At 34.0% G+C, this 21,699-nt stretch overlaps 1 protein-coding gene and 1 long non-coding RNA gene across 4 annotated transcripts in view; one reads left to right on the top strand and one right to left on the bottom strand.

The window, feature by feature from the left end:
* Positions 1 to 16,067, top strand: part of LOC307164826 (potassium voltage-gated channel subfamily H member 7) — a 107,086-nt gene extending 91,019 nt beyond the window's left edge. For 2 of the 3 annotated variants that reach the window (XM_079881974.1, XM_079881973.1), the window contains 5 exons: positions 58 to 142; positions 2,993 to 3,208; positions 7,663 to 7,819; positions 13,217 to 13,331; positions 15,371 to 16,067. In XM_079881974.1, coding sequence (XP_079738100.1) covers positions 58 to 142; positions 2,993 to 3,208; positions 7,663 to 7,819; positions 13,217 to 13,331; positions 15,371 to 15,589 — 792 coding nt within the window. In that variant the 3' untranslated portion in view covers positions 15,590 to 16,067. The remainder of the gene's footprint in view (positions 1 to 57; positions 143 to 2,992; positions 3,209 to 7,662; positions 7,820 to 13,216; positions 13,332 to 15,370) is intronic. The other variant, XM_079881975.1, reaches the window with a different exon arrangement.
* LOC307164836 lies at positions 3,202 to 15,461 on the bottom strand. Its single transcript, XR_013822347.1, has 5 exons — positions 15,328 to 15,461; positions 13,214 to 13,345; positions 6,757 to 6,952; positions 5,199 to 5,254; positions 3,202 to 3,277 (listed from the first exon to the last, which is right to left on the bottom strand). It is a non-coding gene; the product is annotated as an uncharacterized lncRNA (long non-coding RNA).
* Positions 16,068 to 21,699: the final 5,632 nt, after the last annotated feature.

The following is a 21,699-nucleotide window of genomic DNA, read 5'->3' as shown; positions in this document are numbered from 1 at the left end:
TCGGTCACCCCAGAGATCATTATTGCGTGTTGTTGTTGGGCTCTTCTTCTTCTTCAGAGCATTTTTTCACAAGCCAGTGATTCAGACGGAGAGGATACGAAGAGTCGAAGGAAGATCTCCTTTAAACGTAAACCATCACAAGGTGAATATGATCCATTGGTTTCATTACACCATGCCACTGTTGCACGAACTTAAAATGGTTAAAAATTTCAGTTTGGTTTGTATCAGTAGCTGTGTTTTCATTACCCTTCAAATTGCGCAAATTGAAATTGCGAATTGAAAATACGCCCAATGGAAACACGTCAATTTCACAAAAACTTCGCAATTTCGCAAAAAATTTGAGGTGGTTTTTCAGGCAATTCGAAAAAGAAATATTTCACAGAACTGCAATGGAAACAGTTTTTGCGCATTTACAGGTCAGCTGACGTAGACGACGCGTGTGTTTGGACAGAATACGAGACAGAGTTCTTTATTAAATTCATAAAAGACAAAAGAATTACAGGAATACTGGATTCTAAACCTCAAAGAAATGCCACAATCCCTCAAGACCTCGGAGCAGAAATGAGGGAGAAACACCCAGAAACACCTCATATGAGCCGCTCACAAGTATAAGGGTCTTTCCTTACCATTAATGATTGGATAACACACATACGTCTCCTTTGATTAATAATAATGGCCAGTGCGGTGGCTGAGATACATAAACCTACCAACGTCCGTTGCTATGATTTTTGGAATGACTTATCGCGAGAGGAAAAAATGAAGTTTTAGTCGCATAACATCGGTTAATGGAAACGCCGTCATTTCGCAAATTTGTTTTTTCCGACATTTAGAGAAAAAAATAAATCGCAAATCTGTAATAGAAACACGCCTAGTTTCAGGGGTGTGTTTTCTGCCGTACAACAATGTAACTCGCTGGTTTACTACCAGAGTATGAGGCATCTTTGAAGAGATCAACAAGCTAGTCATGACTATTTCTCCTAAACCGTACTGTTGCAAATTTGTTTGAGATCGAATTAATGCCATATTTTTGGCTGTAAATAATGGACATGGAATCAGAGGACTAATTCAATTTTTTTCCTCAGTAATTTTGCTTTATTTCAAGTTTCAATCATAGCCTCATTCTTACGTACTAGAGCACATATAGACATGCACACTCTTCATAATGAAAGATATATATTTATAAAAACAGAGATTTTTATCTGGCCGGACAGTATATATGTGTGTATATATATATATAGTGTATATATATATATATATATATATATATATATATATATATATATATATATATATATATATACATACACACACACACACACATATATACACACTGCCTGGCCAAATAAAAATCTCTGTTTGGATTTAAATAGGCAAAATACTTTGAGTCTATGATTTGATCATTATTGCAGTGATTATTATGTTTCTAACCCTAATTGATGGAGTGTGTAGCTTTTCATTTCTTAAACAACCATGTACAGTATGAAGACACATTATGGCCATATCCCAGAATGACAATGTCAAGATTCATCAGGCTCAAATTGTGAAAGAATGGTTGTGAGGGAGAATGAAGAATCATTTTCACACATGTATTGACTCCTCTGAGTTCAGATCTTAAACTCATTGAAAGTCTTTGGGATGTGCTGGAGGAGACTTTACAGAGTGCTGGACTCTTGCATTATCAATTCAAGATCTTGAGCAAAAGTTGATGCACCTCTTGATGGAAATAACATCACAACATTTATTTCCATCAAGAGGTGCATCAATTTCTGGTCACGATCTTGATCACTGTGTAAAGTGTCCTCCAGCACGTTAAGTTGTGTGGCTTGTTTAAGAGGCATCATTATAGTGTTATTATTGCAGAATAAACTGTTGTTTTACAGCGGTAATCATGATGAACATCTACGTCTCTGGTGAGCTCTTAAAACACTGTTGGGACATTTTAAAACACTTAACGTGGAAAAACACTTAAATGCACAACTTCAACGACCAGGGAGAATCAAATTTATGGTCATAAAAATGATCTACTCCGTAGTCCAAGGAGAAAGTCAATATTTTTTAATGTGAAGCGTTTTTGACCTCATTGACTCCTATTACAAGGAAACAGCTTAACGCTGCTTAATGTACTGAGACACTGACTGGAAAGAACATTCAGTTTTTGCACCTCAATGATTATAAAAACTCTCTATAGACGAGCACATAATCTTACATTTGTGTACTGTAATAAAACATGAGCAGTGAAAAGAACTGTAATGTTTAACAATGATTATGCTTGTAGACAGTGTTTTTGATTTATGATCAAGGATTGAGAGAATTACGGTATTACTTTGGTATGTTTAAACTATTTCTTCATAACAGGCTTCTATGGGAAGAAAATGGTAACAATAAGGTTTAATTTGTTAATTACACTACTAAACATTAACAATACTTCTACAGCATTTGTTAACCTAATGTTAATTTTAATATTTACTAATACATTTTTTAAATCAAAATTGTTATCTGTTGACATACATGCACAAACAATAAAGAATTGTATTTTTATTAACTTACATTAATACATTCGGTACTAAAATACATTTCTCAATGTTAGTTCATGTTAGTTAATGCATTAATACACAAATGAGACCTTATTGTAATGCCTTACTAAATAAAACACATAATTTTTTGTCAAATTATATTTATGGTTTGGTTCAGACCTTACATTTTATTTAATATTAAACATTTATTCAAAGTACAAAGATTATTTATTATAAAGACTGTACTTAATATAGTTTCTTTAGCCAAAATGTTAATTAATGTGTGTCAATATATGTTTTTGGCTTAATTTGACCATAAACAGAAGCTAAATTAGCTATAATTAGCTTTTTTTAAAAGTTGGTTTAAAGTATAATTTTTAGTCAGATCTCTTTCTGCTTAAAATTGTGTTTGGACAGTGTTGTTTTTCATTGGGTCTGATCTTCAACACGTTTTGTACCCCTGACCGATCGTCCCGTAGTAGGAAGCCTGAAAGAAGCGGACAGCGAGTGCCGGACGGAGCGGCGAGAGTCTCGTCTCAGCTCTAAGAGAAGCTCTGAGGACCGTCACACCTCCAGAGATGAGCAGCAAAGGCTTCTGGGAGCAGCGATAATGGAGTATCCATCCGTACAGAGCTACACCTCCACGCCGGGCTTCAGTCCTCCCGCAGAGGACGCCGAAAAAAAGACATATGATGGTGAGGATTTGGTGGTAGTTCATCTTAACACCATGTGTCATTGTTGTCCGTTTCTGTTGCGTCAAAAACCTGGAGACAAATATACACACACAAATTCACTGGGTAGTCACTCCAGAAATTGCATTCTCATCCTATACAGAACAATGATTTATTTCTTTATTTACAGTAAGTAAACTGCATTAACTAACAAAATGCTTTTAATTTTTTCTTAAAAAGGCCATATTATGCCCTTTTTCAGTCTTCAGTCTTGAAAAGTCAATCAAGTTTTCAGTCTTGATTTTGTTTTTAGGCTCTGCTAGAACAGGTTTTCATGCTTGAATGTTCAAAAAACACATTTTCCCCATATCTGACATTATTGCAGCTCGTCTCTTCCCAGTCTGTCAGTAACGCTCTGTTTAGTTCCTGTCTCTATGAACCCTCCTTCTGAAAAGCACACTGTGCTCTGATTGGTCGGCTGGATCAGTGTGTTGTGATTGGTCGAGCACTTTGAGCGTGTTGTGTCCCGCCCCTTTCCATAACCACCAGTTTCAACACACTACTAACTAACTCAACAAGGCTCCGCCCCTTTATTCTGCGTATGAATTATTTAAATGAGGAATATTGTGATGTGTTCGTTCCCGGAAGAAACTCAAGACTACAATGGAGGCGTTTCAGGGAGTTCAGAAACACTGACACTGATATAGAGAATAACTCCCGCTGGAGGGACTTTCAGAGCTTTTCATGCTCAAACTGCAACATTACACACTAAAGAAACATGAACATCTATTTTATGATTGCTGATTTAGCTTTGTTTATGGTGAAATTTAGACTAAAGTTGAGTCTAATTTGCCTGATTTGGTCAGATGGACATGGCTGGGAATTAGTCAGTCAGAAACATTGAGGGAAATGAAGTTGTTCCCAGTCATCCAGGAGAACACTGTGTTCATCATATGATCCGTTTGGCAGTCGCCGCTCTCCCGTCTGTTCCCAACTGCACATTTTGCTTAATAAAGGTTTTGGTCAATCCCTCAAAAGGATTTATGCCGACATAGTCCAAACCCTGTGTATTTCACTATAGCATTATCAATGACAATATTAATCTATTATAGCATTTAAATAATAATTTCAACATTTCTCACAAAATCATCACAACTGTCATAAGATATCCACACATGCTTTAATTTGTTTCATAATAGGAAAACATATTTTCTTGTGACTTTTGTCAACCTATTGCTAATAAAACTATATATATATATCAAGATATCTGATGTCTTGAATTCTAAATATTTAGTTGATCATTTATATTATTTGCACCATGATGGCAACATTAATAGTCATCTTAAAAACCTTGAAATAAAGGAATCACTGCATTATTTACACTTGTCATTGGTTTTGCATTCGTACACTATCATAATCCTTCAAGAACAATCCCTGCCAAAGCAATAGTAGTAAGAAGTCTGTCGACCTTCACAAGCTTTTAAAGCGCTCTGTATATCCTGTGCTTTCAGCGAAGAAGAAACAGGCTTTTAGCTTGATGGATGACTCCAAAACAAAAACCAATCTACATTCATCCCAAAAACTTTTCAGACATTGTTAGTCCTTAAAGCACTGCTTTACAGGGTATAAAAGGAAAGCAGAGCTCAGACACTGGGGGAAAAAAAGTATTGATCGAATCAGTCTGTTCCTAAATCCAACCTAAAGCAACATGATGAGTGAGAGAGAGAGAGAGAAGTAGATGGCACGGTAAAACAGGGTCTTTCAGGAGCTTAAGGCACAGTGCGGCCCGTTTTACAGGCTTTAGGAAAATCCGCTGGGCATCTATTCCCTAACTCTCCTCAACGAGTACACAATGTTCCCTCCTGCGCCACAGACAACCACTAGAGAGGGGGATTGCCATTGGAATATGACCTCCACACACACACACACACACACACACACACACATGCACAAACCCTCTAAACTCAACATGATTATCATGGCATTGAAATATTAAAGCGATGTAATCATTTACCTTCATGCCGTTCCAACCTCAGGACACTCTTTCCCATGTGGACGAGGAACGAGGCTCTGAAAAGCATATAAAAATGTTTTTTATGTGGTTCATATAACTTGTACACTTTATTTTGAATATTTTCATAAAGTCACATGATAGCTTTGTTCGACTGGAATTTAGTCGTTACTCACTGAAAATCTTCCCTCCGCTGTAGACATCAATGATGTTTGGCCATAAAAGAAGTATTTAAATATACAAACCAATTCACTGGTGTGATCATATATACACCTTGCAGAATCACCAAAATATTAATGTTTTTAATGCAGGGGGGCATAAAAATTTGATTTTGTTTTTAATTACTACTGCCATGAATAAGCCATTTCATGATTTTTTTATGTTTTTATGTTTTATGAATTATTGACAAAAACATTTAAAAGATATTATTTTGCTTAATCTTATTTTCATAATTTAGTACTGCCCTTCAGAAGCTATATAAGACATTCACATGTTTCCCAGAAGACATAAGTTACATGTCAGTCAAAACCTGTGTTTGTTAAACACAAAAGATGATATATTACACATTTACAGTGCATATATATATTTTTAGTCACATAGGGGTGAGTAAATGATAACAGAATTTTCATTTTTGCCTCAACTTTAATACTGTAAATATATAATTTATTGTCAGCTTTCATGTGTTACATGTTCTGGAAAAAGCAAACAGCTCTTGCTGTGGGCATCTTCCTTTCAACTCTATTCACGTAATACACATAATACATGATTATGTACAGTACTTCATCTGATGTGAGCGGACATATTAGAGGTCATGCAAGTTTCCCTTTAGTTTAATGTGTAGGCCAGGGTTATTATAGTTTACAAAAAATAAAACCATAAAAAATGTCCTTACTTTAAATAAAATAAACAACTGAAATACAATATTTAAAAAATAAACTAGTTGCCAAGACTACATTTTCATTTTCACTTAGTTTAACTTGATGCACAAAAGTAAAAAATATATAATCATGCATCGTAACAATAAAAATAAAAATGCGTCTAATAAAATATTAAATAAAATATATATAAATATATATATATAAATATATATAAATATAAAAAATTAGCTGAAAATCAATGCTAACTGGAAATAATGAATGCAACTAATATTATAATCATGCATCGTAACAATAAAAATAAAAATGCATCTAATAAAATATATTTTTTTAAATATATAAATATAAAATAAAAAATATTAAAACTAAGTAAAATTAAAATAGAAAAAGTAAAAATAAAAAATGGATTCAAATATTAATAAAAATAGTATAATAGTATCTCTACTAAAATAACACTGGTGCACTCTTATAAGTATTAACCCTTTTGACATATTGAGCTCATGTGTATGCTAATGTACTTTAATAAGTTGACGAAATGAACTTTTAGCAGATTTATACACACTTAAAATGTCTCTTCCAGGGGGAAAAAAAAACTAAAATATTGATGCCAATATTCGATATTCCCCAGCTTCCGGTCTCAGCAGGAAATCTGCACTTCTCATGGTGCTTTTAAAGAGAAACCTCACCGGTCGTTGAACACGTTTGTCCCAGAGATGATCACGTCAGGTGTCTTCTCAGTCTCCGTCCATGCATGAGGGTCAATCTGTCCTGGAGGAATGTCATTTCCCTACACTGCTCATCTCTGGTTCCTCCAGTCTCTGATCGGACATGAGTTGGCGTCTCGCGCGTAGACAGCCGTTCTGATCAGCGTGGAGCAGGTGTCTGTGAGAGATAACCATTGGCTTTAGTGTTTCTATTAGTCCTGAGCCTCACCGATAGGAAAGTCACAGCAATATAACACCAATACAAGCGCTAACACAGAGACAGCAGGCCTTTACACACACCTGAGATGCAATTTCTCACTAGATATTGTCACAGGTATTTTCAACTTACAGGTCGCAGGTGTGTTTGGAGAATCACGGACAACACTGAAAACCAACTAACTGGAAATAATGAATGCAACTAATATTATAATCATGCATCGTAACAATAAAGACATCCTATTGGTTTTGCTGTTGATGTCGAAGGTCATGCGTCCAGTCACACTCTATGGTATTTTGATGCAAATTCATTTCTCACTTGTAAGAATCAAGCCAAATGGAGTTCTATAAGGATGATGCATTTTTGTAGAACAAAAATGAGCATTTTAGCACTTCCTTTTCCATCTTCACAAATCCAGTGGGTATTTTTAATGGGTTTTTGGTTAAATGCCTGAAATAAGGTCTGTGCTGAACATAAGCTCAAGATATTTTCTCTACTTTCCCTCATAAAATACATCACCGGTAATAGATGCAAGATATATTTATTATCATATGCACAGTAAAACAACACAATAGCCCATTGTGTTGTTTTTTTAAAGCTTTAAAATGAACACTAATGTAGCAACACTTGGATGAGCACCAATGCATGTGTGTATTTTATCCCTGTTTCAGATCTCCAGACTGACAGGTGGTTATCTGACAGTGTTAAAGCGCACGTGGACACGACCGCACAGGAGCAGGCCGGCGCTGAAGATGAAGATCTGGACGGTGACATCACGTATGGAGAAGTGGAGCACAGACTAGACCGACTGCAGGAACACCTGAGCAGGTGAAATAATGCTTCATTAAACAGAGCACTCGGAGTGAGCCGGGTTTGATGACATCGCAACACAAGCTTGTGATTGCTCAATCAATATTAATGCTTTAGTTGCAAGTTGATTTCATACTGGATGGTAATTGAATGGATAGTAAAAAAAAAAAAAAAGTGGGTATTACATACCAGTATGGGGTCAGGTGATTGAAGGAGAGGAGTCATGTGACATTAGCTAAAACAAGGTAAAGTTGTTTAATATGTTGAGCATCAGTTAAAAAATTTTTTTTTTTTTTATGAAAGATTGTGAAGACAAACTTAAAGTGTCACTTTTATGCTTTTTCAAATATTCCCTTTAATGCAGTCTGTGAACATAAAAGGTCTGCAAAGTTTTAAAGATCAAAGTGCACGACAAAAAGTTTTTGTCTCCCAAAAGAAAGAATCTTTTAAAGAAAAGCTCTCAGAAAGGAGGGGTTTAAAGAGACAGGATCTTTGAACAAGCCGTTCTCAGACTTTTTAAGAAATAAGGTGATATGCAATGTATATTATGAGAAAATTAAAATGTTTTTTGACCTTTGATGCATGTAAACCTGTTGTAGGAGACCTGCAAAACAAAATTAGGAACCTTTAAAATAGCATAATAGGGGCACTTTAAAATAAAAATTGAATAACATGGAGTGATGCATTGGGCACAATAAGAGCAGGAATGTGCATTATTTTTTATTATTATTAAAGTAAATAAGTGCACATTTTTATTATTTAACCATTATGATGCACCACTATTACTGTAACTATAATAAGTGATTTTTTTATTAAAATGATTTAATACAATTTAATAATTTCATTAAATTAATAAAATATATGGAAAAATTATTCAAGCAAATTTAAAATGACTTTCAATTTGTGTTGCATTCCTGTGCATGATTAAATAAATAAAAAAATGTATCATGTTGATAGCTTCCTTTAGTCACATATGTATATTTAAAGGTGCAGTAAGCCATTTCTGAAAAACACTGTTGAAAGTGGATCAGACCAAGCAGCACAACAATCATTTACATTACAACAAACATTTAGCCAATCAGCCGTAGGGGGCGTGTTCACTGATGTTGGGGGAGGAGAGAGAATGAGTCAATCACCAGTAGAGGGCGTGTTCACTGATGTTGGGGGAGGAGAGAGAATGAGCCAATCACCAGTAGGGGGCGTGTTCACTAATGTTGGGGGAGGAGAGAGAATGAGCCAATCACCAGTAGGGGGCTTGTCCACTCATGATGGGGGAGGAGAGAGAATGAGCCAATCACCAGTAGGGGGCGTGTCCACTAATGCTGGGGGAGGAGAGAGAATGAGCCAATCACCAGTAGGGGGCGTGTTCACTAATGTTGGGGGAGGAGAGAGAATGAGCCAATCACCAGTAGGGGGCGTGTTCACTGATGTTGGGGGAGGAGAGAGAATGAGGCAATCACCAGTAGGGGGCGTGTTCACTAATGTTGGGGGAGGAGAGAGAATGAGCCAATCACCAGTAGGGGGCTTGTCCACTCATGATGGGGGAGGAGAGAGAATGAGCCAATCACCAGTAGGGGGCTTGTCCACTCATGATGGGGGAGGAGAGACAGTGAACAAGAGGGAGATCTGAAGAAAGACATTAGAAAGAGAGATGGCTGAGAGACATTACAAAAAAAGAAAAGGTCAGAGGAATATCACTGGAAAAAGAAGGGTTATGATCAGACAGGAGCTTTAAGACCTGTATTAGTAAAGCTTTGCAGCGCTAGAGACATGAGTGGCCTGAAATCGGACGCAGAGGTTGCTTTGTTTCTGCTCCACATGGTCATCCTCACTTTATTTTTCGTGAAGCTTTATTGTGCTTCACTTCTGCTATGAAAAAGAAACATCCACTCTTGCATTGCGTGTTTGTGCATTTTGGAGGCAGAGCAATGAAGAGAGGGGTGTGTTTGTTTGGGATGATTTCATATATCAACAATGTTAAACAAGGATTCTCAGAAATCGCTTACTGCACCTTTAAGAAACATCTGAACTGCCAAAATACTGTTTGCATCTCTGAGAGGCGAGTGAGTCTTCCAGTACATTACACTATGTTTCCAGGGGATCTGTGCACTACAACAAATTACACTAACCACATGCACGCCTGTAATAAACATTACTAAACAAAACATTGCTTGTGGTTATCATTCACATGCACATGAAAATTAGCCTCAGCTGACAAAACAAGTTTAGATAACAACAGTTAAAACACACACACACACACACACGCACACACACACATGCACGCACACACAGAGACACACACGCACACACATACGCACACACACACACACTGACACTGACACTGAAGCAGCAGGGTGAGCAGAATCTCAGCAGGTGGTATTTTTAGCTGTAATACTGGCTTAGAGAGGAAGACAAAAATCCTGCATCAGCTGAGCTTCATATCACACATCTTAAAGCACAGAATCTGACGAGGCCAGACAAGTGCATGTACAGGACATATTTAACCACAAAATCTAACATCACATTTATATTAAAGACAATGAAGCCTGTTTTTGGCCATTACTAGTTCTTGCATTGTGACACTATATTCAGGCACATTTTCCTGAGGTTTTAATGGCATTAAAGAAATGATAACATATATATATATATATATATATATATATATGTATATATGTATATGTATATATATATATATATATATATATATATATGTATATGTATATGTATATATACGGGAATATGCGGGGAAAAAATTAAGCATCAGTATAGTAATTAGAATTTGGTGGTGAAATTGTGCCTAATAACCATGAAAATATGACAATGAGAAAATAAGTTTAATTTTCTTTATGCAAGTTTTTTTTTTTTTTTTTTTTATGAAGTGAAATTACCTTGACTTGTTCTTGACAGTTTTTACAAGAGATTGAATTGAAAGATTTCAGGGAAAATCTAGGCAGTCCATATGCTCACATACAAATACACATATGCTTATACGATGCATTTAAAACCCATTGTATAGATCACCTCTAATAGCTACAACCATGTAACTGTATATAACTATGCACAATACTATAGATATAATAGATAGATAACTTGTTTTCTCAAGCTAAAAAAAAACAAAAAAAAAACTTTTGCCAAGATCAAGATCACAAGAAAAATAAGTAAACAGAAAAATAATAATCCATGTCCACTGTGGTTTCAAATCTGTCATCAGTTTTGGATCTGTGTGGCGCAGTTATGAACTCTATGAACTGGAAATAGGATGCGGTCCGTATCTTGCAAATGTAATACACGCTGTTTCTGCACACACGATCCATATAGAAAATCAACACTAACCATTCAATTTAGCTCAAGAACGCTAGTTTCGTTTCCGCACATGTTTGAGTCTGAGTCCTGCACACAACGTGTGTTTTTGCGGTTTTGACTCCAAGAAAGCAGGATCATCTTATTCCTTTGTTTTCTGAGAGCTCCAGTTAATGGCTCTCTGTTTTAATGACTAGGTGTGCCTTACACACGGATTAAACCTGCGCCGGCTCATTGAACACTCATATCACATATTATTAATGATACCCCCGTCCTCACGGTTCCCTCCGCACATGTCCATTACCTGGATGAAAAATGAACACGCCTCCTTTCTTCCAGCAATGTTAATAATGAACACCACTGCTTCTGAAATGTTCATGAATGGCCAGATCATGGTTATCGAGTATTTATGTGTGAAGGAGCAGAAATTGTGTTGTATTAGGGTATCATAAATAACTTTCTCATCAAAGTTTAGCAGGTAAAGTGATAAACTGGAAGTAAGCATTCAGATGATCAGTGCAAGAACTCCCCCTGCTGGACAACAACAGTCAACGCCAATCAACTACAGACATTTAATCAGATGTTCAGACTTTTCCTTTAATTGACCTGCTAAATTAAGACCTTACCGGATTAAAGACACTTTACTGCAATTATCTTCCATACAGCTGCTTTAAAACATTTTAAAAAGCACTATATAAATAAAATGTAATCCTTTTATATCAATGTTTTCTTATTCAGCTAGACTAACTAATTTACAGCCTTTTCTCCTCTAAATCTAGGTTTGTGCACAGTTATTTTCAAAACTAATATTTTTTATGTAAAAGAAAAGTATGAAGTAATAATATAATAATTATGTGAATAGGGACTGTTAATGTAAAAATGACAAAAACAAACACCATAGTTCATATGACTTGTTCATATGCCAAACCCAACATGTCTATAGGAACTCTATTTAATGCACAATATGGATGTCTATGGTGACTTTGTGTAACTTTTTTGGTGTCAGTAACACTTTTTTGTTTTTGAAAGAAGTGTATTCTGCTCACCAAGTCTGCATTTATTGGATCAAAAATACAGTAAAAATGTTAATATTGTGAAATAACTGTTTACTATCTGAATATATTTTAAGATGTAATTTATTCCTGTGATCAAAGCTGAATTTTCAGCATCATTACTCCAGTCTTCAGTGTCACATGATCCTTCAGAAATCATTCTAATATGATGATTTGATGCTCAAGAAACATTTATGATTATTATCAATGTTGAAAACAGTTGTGCTGCTTCATATTTCTGTGGATTTTAGGATTGTTTGATAAATAGAATTTATTTGAAATAAAAACCTCTTGTAACATTATAAATGTCTTTAACTGTCAGTTTGATCAATTTAAGTCCTTGTTTTTTTTAGTATTACTTTAATTATAAAATCTTTATATATATATATATATATATATATATATATATATATATATATATATATATACAGTATATAGCCTATTTATATATATATAGCATATATATATATATATATATATATATATATATGTGAAGACTTCAGATGCAAAAGCCTCTAAGTGCCATCTGAAATTTTCTTTAAAAAATTTCTGCTCGTATAGTTAAGTTCATTAATTTCACTCTAATGACAATTAATAGGTAATTTTCATTGCCATTAAAGTGAAATAAGTGAACATAAACATACAAGCTTGATAAAAATGATCATTCTAGAAGGAAATTTCAGATAGCACTTAGAGGCTTTTGCATCTGAACTCTTCATTTATATATATATACACACACACACACATATATAAGATTTTATAATTAAATTACACACACACACACTCACTCTCTATCTCACACACACACACACTCACACACTCTCACACACACTCACTCTCTATCTCACACACACTCACACACACACACACACACACACACACACACACACTCACACACACACACACACACACACACACACACACACACACACACACACAGACAGACAGACAGACACAGTTTATGTTGCATGGAAACACAAGAGTCACATGGGTTTGTCAGAACACAGAGAGCTCTCAGTTGCAGGTCAGTGTCGTGACAGCGCTCTGGTCTCTCTCTCACCAGGCTAGAGTCTCAGATGACGTCAGATATCCAGAGTGTCCTGACGCTGCTTCAGAGACAGACGTGTTTGGGCCCTCCGGCCTACAGCAGCATCACAGGTGATCCCGTCGCTGCACAGGTACACACTCACACCTGCAGGAACACAACCAAAATGGGTCAGGAAAACCAATATCTCAAGCACAACACGTTACTTTTAAACTGTCTCCATTTTAATTCTAGTTTAAGGTTTAGTGTTTTTGTCCATTTCATTAATAATAATAAAAAAAAAATCCTTATTTATCTTTTTTATTTAAGCTTTATGTAAATTGATACCATTTACTGTAAATAGTTACAGTTTCAGTTAACAACACTGAGCCCTACTAAACATCATGCATTTTGAAGATGGCTCATACTTGAGGTGTACAAGGCGTTTCTTGACATTCAATATAAATAATTTATTTTTGCAGGAACATATTGCACTGCATCTGAAGTATGCATTTGAATAATTTAAACATGATAAAAAAAAATGATTAATTAAAGCTAAATATATTACCATCTACCGTATATTTATAGTTAGACACTATAAATAATGGCAAAATAAGTATGTTTTATGTTCTGATTCTCTTAAGAGCACTGAGTGTTATATCATGACAGAGTCGCTCCAGACTGAGAGAAACAGGAGTGAGATCACATGACCAGTCGTAGAGCGCCACCTGCTGCAGACATTCATTATTTCTCAGACATTTAACAACAGCCTTGGGTGATCTCTCACAGTCAGTGAGGACTATAGTGATGCTCAAAAGTTTACACACCCCTTGCAGAATCTGTGAATAATTTTAACAATATAAGAGGGATCATACAAAATGCGTGTTATTTTTTTATTTAGTACTGTCCTGAATAAGATATTTTACATAAAAAATGTTTACATATAGTCCACAAGAGAAAAAAAATTGCTGAATTTATAGAAATGACCCAGTTCAAAAGTTGATGTACCCTTGATTCTTAATACTGTGTTTAAGTCCCAAAATTCTTCAGTTTTCCAGCATCTTCTGCATATTTTAACCCTTTCCAGCAGTGACTGTATGATTCTGAGATCCATCTTTTCACACGAAGGACAAATGAGGCACTCAAACACAACTATTAAAAAGGTTCAAACATTCACTGATGCTCCAGAAGTGTCCAGTACATGTTTCCCAGAAGACAAATTAAGTACAATTTACCTTAATCGTCAAATTTAAAAAGTTTTCACCCCCCCCGGCTCTTAACGCATCATGTTTCCTTCAGGAGCATCAGTGAACATTGCAACCTTTTTTAATAAACTTTAGAACAGGGTCATTTTTATAAATTCAGCTTCTTTTTTTTTTTTTGCTTTTTTTTGTCTTGTGGAATATATGGAAACATCTTTTATGTAAAATATCTTATTGAGGACGGTACTAAATAAAAAAATAACATGCATTTTGTATGATCCCTCTTTGTTAAAATTATTCACAGATTCTGCAAGGGGTGTGTAAACTTTTGAGCAGCACTGTGTATGTGTGTATGTGTATATAATTAAAATGTATGAGACTTCAAAGGATGAATTCATCCTTAATAATGCAATTTCCATATATATATATATATATATATAAATATCTATATAACTAAAAATATAGTTTTATATAATCTATATAACGATATATATAACTAAAATGTATGAGACTTCAAAGGATGAATTCATCCTTAGTGCAATTTCCATAAATATAAATATCTATATAACTAAATATATAGTTATATATATAATCTATATAACCATATATATATATATATATAAAACTATATATAACTAAAATGTATGAGACTTCAAAGGATGAATTCATCCTTAATAGTGCAATTTCCATAAATATAAAATATCTATATAACTAAATATATAGTTATATATATAATCTATATAACTATATATATATATATATATAACTAAAATGTATGAGACTTCAAAGGATGAATTCATCCTTAATAGTTCAATTTCCAGATGTTCCTTCTAATGGTGACTCTTACATTTTTTTTTTGAAGACAAAGTTCAAACACCATGTGGATTAGCCTAGACCTTTAATTTCAATAATGCAATTCTGAATGATGCAAAACACAGAAATACATACCCAAAACGTCTATAAAAGTTGCTATAAATTCCTCTTTTCCCAGGATTTTTTGGCCATGGCAAACATCCATCCGAACCCCAAAGACTCTCCATCAGGTCTCTCCACACAGGACTCCACTGCCATGTACAGTTTGATAAACAGCCAGACTCTTCCTCTGACACGAGAGCATTCGAAAGCCCTTCTTCCCGTCCAGCCAGCGAGCGGATCTCTGGATCTCCACAGACCGGTCTCTGATCCAGGGCTCCTGAAGGACCAGCACTGACTCTCTCGTCCAGGACGTCACACAGCTCTTCCACTGGAAGGACAAAGGACATTTTAAAACAGGCATTGGCCAAAACTTTCACACCAATGCAAGATTCTCCACTGGCACTCGCCTGTATTCTCTTCCTCTGTGATGTCACTTCCTTCTCCTGCGTTACGGAGGATATTTCGAACGGATTCGTGGACAACACTTCCATTTTCAGGAAGTAAATCTCTCATAGACAGAGGGTCTTGGACATTTCCCACGTCCTCTGTGTTCTGCACACGTTTACACCGGTGTAAGACTCAGGATATTGATGGCAGTTCATATATCATAAGCAGAATTTATTACCTGTTTTCAAATGATAATAATGTAATTTTGCACTTCCATTTGCAGAACTCTGTGGAACTACATACAGTGTGGTGCACTATTGAAAATTATTATTTATTTTTTTGCATTAATTTCTTTAAATAGTATGTTAAACAAAATATTTTTGACCAAAAAAAAAAATTCATTTGACATTTCAGTTGAGGATATTATAAAAAACAATGAAACATGTCAAACTGTAACAGACCAAACATGTAAAATAATATTAATATTATACATTATCTTTAGATTATAAATATAGGCCTATAACTACTTTATAAATTAAAATGGCAACACTTTACAATAAGGTTTTATTGTTAATCATTTGTTAACTACGTTAGTTAACATGAACGTACATGAAAAAAAGCATTTATTAATCTTAGTTAATGTTAATTTCAACATTTACACATTATTAAAATCAAAAGCTGCATCTGTTAATATTATTTAATGGATCTGAGCTAACACGAACCGACAATAAACAGATGTATGTTTATCAACTTACATTAACAAAGATTAATAAACACTGTAAGAAATGTTTTGTTTAATGTATACAGACCTTATTGTAAAGTGTTATCATTATATTACCAGTATAACAATTTGAGTGAAAAGTTAAATGGCAGCACAGATATAAATAATTATGTGAATTGTTATTCACTTATTAATTCAATGCATTATAATGTAAATTCATTTTACAATCATAGTTTCATATATACATTTTAAATTGAAAAGTTCAAAAGATTCTCAATATGTGCTCTCCGAGTTTTGGACCCCACTGCAGCAAAATATTGTTTGTTTGCAAATGTTTCTGTTTCTGCAAATGGAATCTTAAGTAGCGTCCATGTACATACATTATACCCCTCTATTAAAGGAAAAGAGACGCATGGCTGAAGGTTTTACCCGTTGCATGTTTACTGCAACATATTGGGAAGCAGGTTTAAGTCGGCATGTCCCGGAGCTGATCACTGAATGCACTCCTCTTTAATCCACTCGGTTTATTTGCACATGGTCAGGCTAGCTTGAACCAAACTCCTCACGGCATAACACTATACTTTGCAAGCACTGGCGTACGAGACGGCCTCATTATGCGACGGTGAAATTCTACTTAGATTTGCTTATCTAGGACTGTCTCTGCACTGCGAAACAAGTCATCTTAAAGGTGCTGGAAAACCATGCATATGCATTTTTAATGCAGCAAAATTCTATTTCCACTGGAATCATAATTGTGGAAAGTAATGAATCGTAAGCTGTGTTTCCATTCAAAGTTGCAAATTTAACTTGTGCGCAAAATTGGAATATGGCATTAAACATTTGCAGATATAGCAGTGTTTCAATCTCGTGTTCAAAAGAGAACAAAATCGTCACTTTCTGGGAAATTGGCACAAATTAAATTGGCACTAATAAAAATGGAAATGGCTGCAAGCATCTATTTTCCTAAAGACGCAATGCAATCAACGCTGTCATGTTATTTTGCATTCGGATGCTGGTGTTTGGGAACGCGATCATATGAGACGCTTCTGGAAGGTTATTATACCAAATCGTTCTGATGACAGACTTTGGCTCAGGCATTTCAGAATCACCAGATCAACATTTGAGATGCTGCGATGTGATTGGTTCGCTGGTTAGTCCAGTTATCCAATCACATCCTCAGTTGAGGCAAAGTTTTTGTTGCGCTTTGAGGGATTTATTCTGTAAATCTGTTCCCATCGTAGTTTATGCGCATGTCTTTTAATTGGATAAAGTTATCCGTCTGAATTGAGCATTTTTTTTTATTTATGCGCATCGTTTTCATCCAGCATTTTTTTTTATGCGATATGAAAAAGGTGCATAAAAAAGTTGGATGGAAACATAGCTATTGACACTCACAAGTTAAATACTGATTCTTGTGCAAAACTGACAGAAAGTAAAATACTCAACTGACTGAAAAACGGCACTATATCATCTAAACATATGCGCTAAGATCATATAGCGCAGCATAAACACAACAAATGTTATGTATGATGTCCCTGCTCAAACGGTTCTGCAGTATGCCACTGTTTGCAAAGCACATGTTAGTTTAATATGTAGCTATGAATATATATATGCATAATAGAATATGTAGCCTACTTTTATCAACTTCTGGTCAAACGTTAAAGAATTAGTTCACCCCAAAATGAAAATGATTATGATTTACTCTCCCTTAACCCATCCTAGGTGTATATGTGACCCTGGACCACAAAACCAGTCACATGGGTAAAATTTTTTAAATTGAGCTTTATACATCATCTGAAAGCTGAATAAATATGCTTTCCATTGATGTATGGTTTGTTAGGATAGGACAATATTTGGCCGAGATACAACTATTGAAAATCTGGAATCTGAGGGTGCAAAAAAATCAAAACATTGTGAAAATCTCCTTTAAAGTTGTTCATTTATGTTCATGCTTTTGCTACATCCACTCACAAAAATAAATGTTTTATATATTTACAGTAGGAAATTTACTAAATATCTTCATGGAACATGATCTTCACTTAATATCCTAATGATTTTTGGCATAAAAGAAAAATCGATCATTTTGACTCATACAATGTATTGTTGGCTATTGCCACAAATATACCCGTGCGACTTATGACTGGTTTTGTGATCCAGAGTCACATATGACTTTCATCTTGCCGAACACAATCAGAGTTATATTAAAAAATATAATGGGAGTGACTGGTACCCAAAAAAGCGCATCCATCCATCATAAAAGTAATCCATACGAGTCCAGCGGGTTAATAAAGGCCTTCTGAAGGGAAGTGAAGGGAAATATCCATATTTATAACTTTATAAACTGTAATAACTGACTTTATAAATGAATTCGACTTCCGGAAGCCAGTCATTTTAGTTTATAAAGTTATAAATATGGATATTTTTCTTCCATAAACCCATTTCTTCACTTCAGAAGGCCTTTATTAACCCCCGAGTCGTATGGATTACTTTTATGATGGATGAATGCGCTTTTTTGGGCTTCAAAATCTCAGGCTCTTTTCACTCTCATTATAAAGCTTGGAAAAGCCAGGATATATATATATATATATATATATATATATATATATATATATATATATATATATATATACATATATACATATATATGAGTAAATTATTTGGATAATTTTTATTTTTGAGTGAACTAACCCTTTCAAAGCTCCAATTATGTTGGCTTCATCAAGTCACTGGAAAATTTAAATCTTACAACAAAATCACTTTGTTTTCCAAAAATTTAGTCTAGAAAAGCTTTCTGTCACAAATTCTGCTAGCAATAATGATAAAACACTTGGGCTGTGTCCAAAATCACATACTTCCCTACTACATAGTAGGCATTAAAACAGTACATTACAAAAAAAAGTCTGTCCGAATTCACAGTACTCATAAAAGAGTCGAAAAGTACCCGGATATTTCCGGATAAATTCTGAAGTGTGCATACGATGGAGACTTTACTATCCCATGAGGCCACGGGAGAGGATTTGAGAATGGATTTGTCACATGATAAATGACATCATGATGAATGTAGCACGTCCGGATTACATTCATACTATATAAAACACACATTTGTAGCAGTCGTGAAGTATTTATCCAAAATAATACCTTATTTTGCGATATGGGATCTTTACACTCATGCTTCTTGTCAGACCCACCTCTAAAAGGTTCATTTATCTTGCAAAGATTGTAATATTGTAATCTGAGAGGGGATTTTTTGCATCCGTTTCTTTTTCCGTAATGTTAGTTTATAACTTAAAATATGTATTTATACATACCCAGTTTTTTTTTTTTTTTTTCATGTGCAATAAACGCTTTCTTAAATTACCGTTTAAATTTCTATCAAGACTTTGCAGTTTGATTTGAGCTATTTTATGTGCAGTATGTTTATTTTTATATGTGGCTGTCAAACACTGTACTTTGGATTAAAAGCAAACAGTTAGCAAACATCTAGTAAATTGCACATCAGCATGTAAAATTAAGAATCATGACACCCAAGCAAATATTAAATCTGCAGATACATGCTTATTATATTATCTGCACTTTATTTTAAAATAAAGACTCCATGCCCTTATAATTAATGTTACCAACCTCTGCATGAGTGTGAATGTGTTTTGAGCGCTGGTAGTGTGTGAGTGTGTGTGTATGTGTTTGTCTTTATTTTTTTATTTATTAATTTAATTTTGTTTTTATGTGTCCTAAGCATAATAATCATATATTAAAGGCCGCCAGAAGCAGAGGTGGCTTTTTATTATTATTATTTGGGAATATATTTAATACGGTTAATAACCCTGCAAACGTTTGCACGTAACACTTTGACTTTTTATCCCAGCTTTTCACTTGCACTGAGTTGTTTTTTATAGTTTGCACTGTATAGTTTGTACACCACAATACTCTACAGGTGTTTTGAATATGTCTGTTATTATAAGATTTATTATATTTGATGAAATTGCTTTAGGCAATTACTTTTGACTAACTGTACTGTACAAAAAGCATATAAATAAAAGGAACGTATATCAGTTTTGTTGAGTCGAACTGTAATTTTTAAGAGAAAAGCACTGAAGTATGAAATCAGAACACATGATAATAACAGAGCTACTTATGATAACCATGATTGTAATAGAGCATTACTATTGTAGCACATACTAATACATATTTAATTTCCATGCATTTATTTAATAAGTAACCTGTAATGAGCATGATACAGTCAGCCGGTCACTAGTGCAAATTATACCATTATTATTAATACTTAAACTAAAAATATAAAAATAAAAGCTAATTCTAAGTTTTAGTCATTTTGTTATTTACAAAATAAAGCTATTATACCATTATTATTAACATTTAGAATTAGATTTTATTTTTAGATTTTTAGTATTAGTAATTGTGTTATGTGCTTTTGTCATTTTTATTAGTTTTTTGTTTTGTTTTTGTAATTTTAGTACTTCATCTTCAACTTATTAGTTAGTTTCGGCCTTTTCAATTAGCAAATATAGTAAACAATAACACAAATGAGCTGTGAAATGTCCTGATCAATGAGGTTATTGTTTGATTTTGACCGAACATTGAATTTGTTTTATATATATACTTTGTCTTTCCATTCAAAATCATTTAACACAATTATGCAAATAAACATTCTTTAAAGTTGTAATATTTTTTTTTCAGTAATTCTTCCTTTTTTTCTTCTACTTTCTTTCCCTTTCATTTTTTCATGTTTATCTTTTGTGATAATCAACACATAATAAAACAAATAATTTGAACAATAACCAAGAACATAATTAGATACTTTTACATATCAAAAAATATATACCAAACTCATAACAAATAATTCAAATAATATTACAGTATTTAAACATCAAATAATAATAATCAATAGTAAATAAATAAAATAATAAATAGATACAAATAAAACAAATACTTTTTAAATTGAGCAGATTCATGAATTTAATAATAATTCCTGTTTAGCCTAATTACAATTAACCCCTCTACACTTTCAAGATTTTTAATTAACAAACACTTTTTTTTACTATAACAAAATCAATATTCAAAATGATATTATATTATAGGGTATTATATTATATTTTGATATGATTACATTATTAATGTTACCGGTTTGGCATAAGGGATTCTGTCGACATCTAGTGTTTATTATTTTCATCTAGAAGTGGTTATTAAAGTTTGCAGAAAAATTGTATACACAATTTTTCAATGCCCGCAAAGCAGTTTTTATTCTAACAATAAAAAATTCATGAAAAAAAATAAAGAGAGAA

This window comes from Squalius cephalus (genome assembly GCF_949319135.1).
Source record: "Squalius cephalus genome assembly, chromosome: 9".
In the NCBI taxonomy this organism is placed as follows: Eukaryota; Metazoa; Chordata; class Actinopteri; order Cypriniformes; family Leuciscidae; genus Squalius; species Squalius cephalus.
The sequence above is the reverse complement of the archived record's forward strand: the minus strand, read 5'-3'. Positions and strand labels throughout refer to the sequence as shown.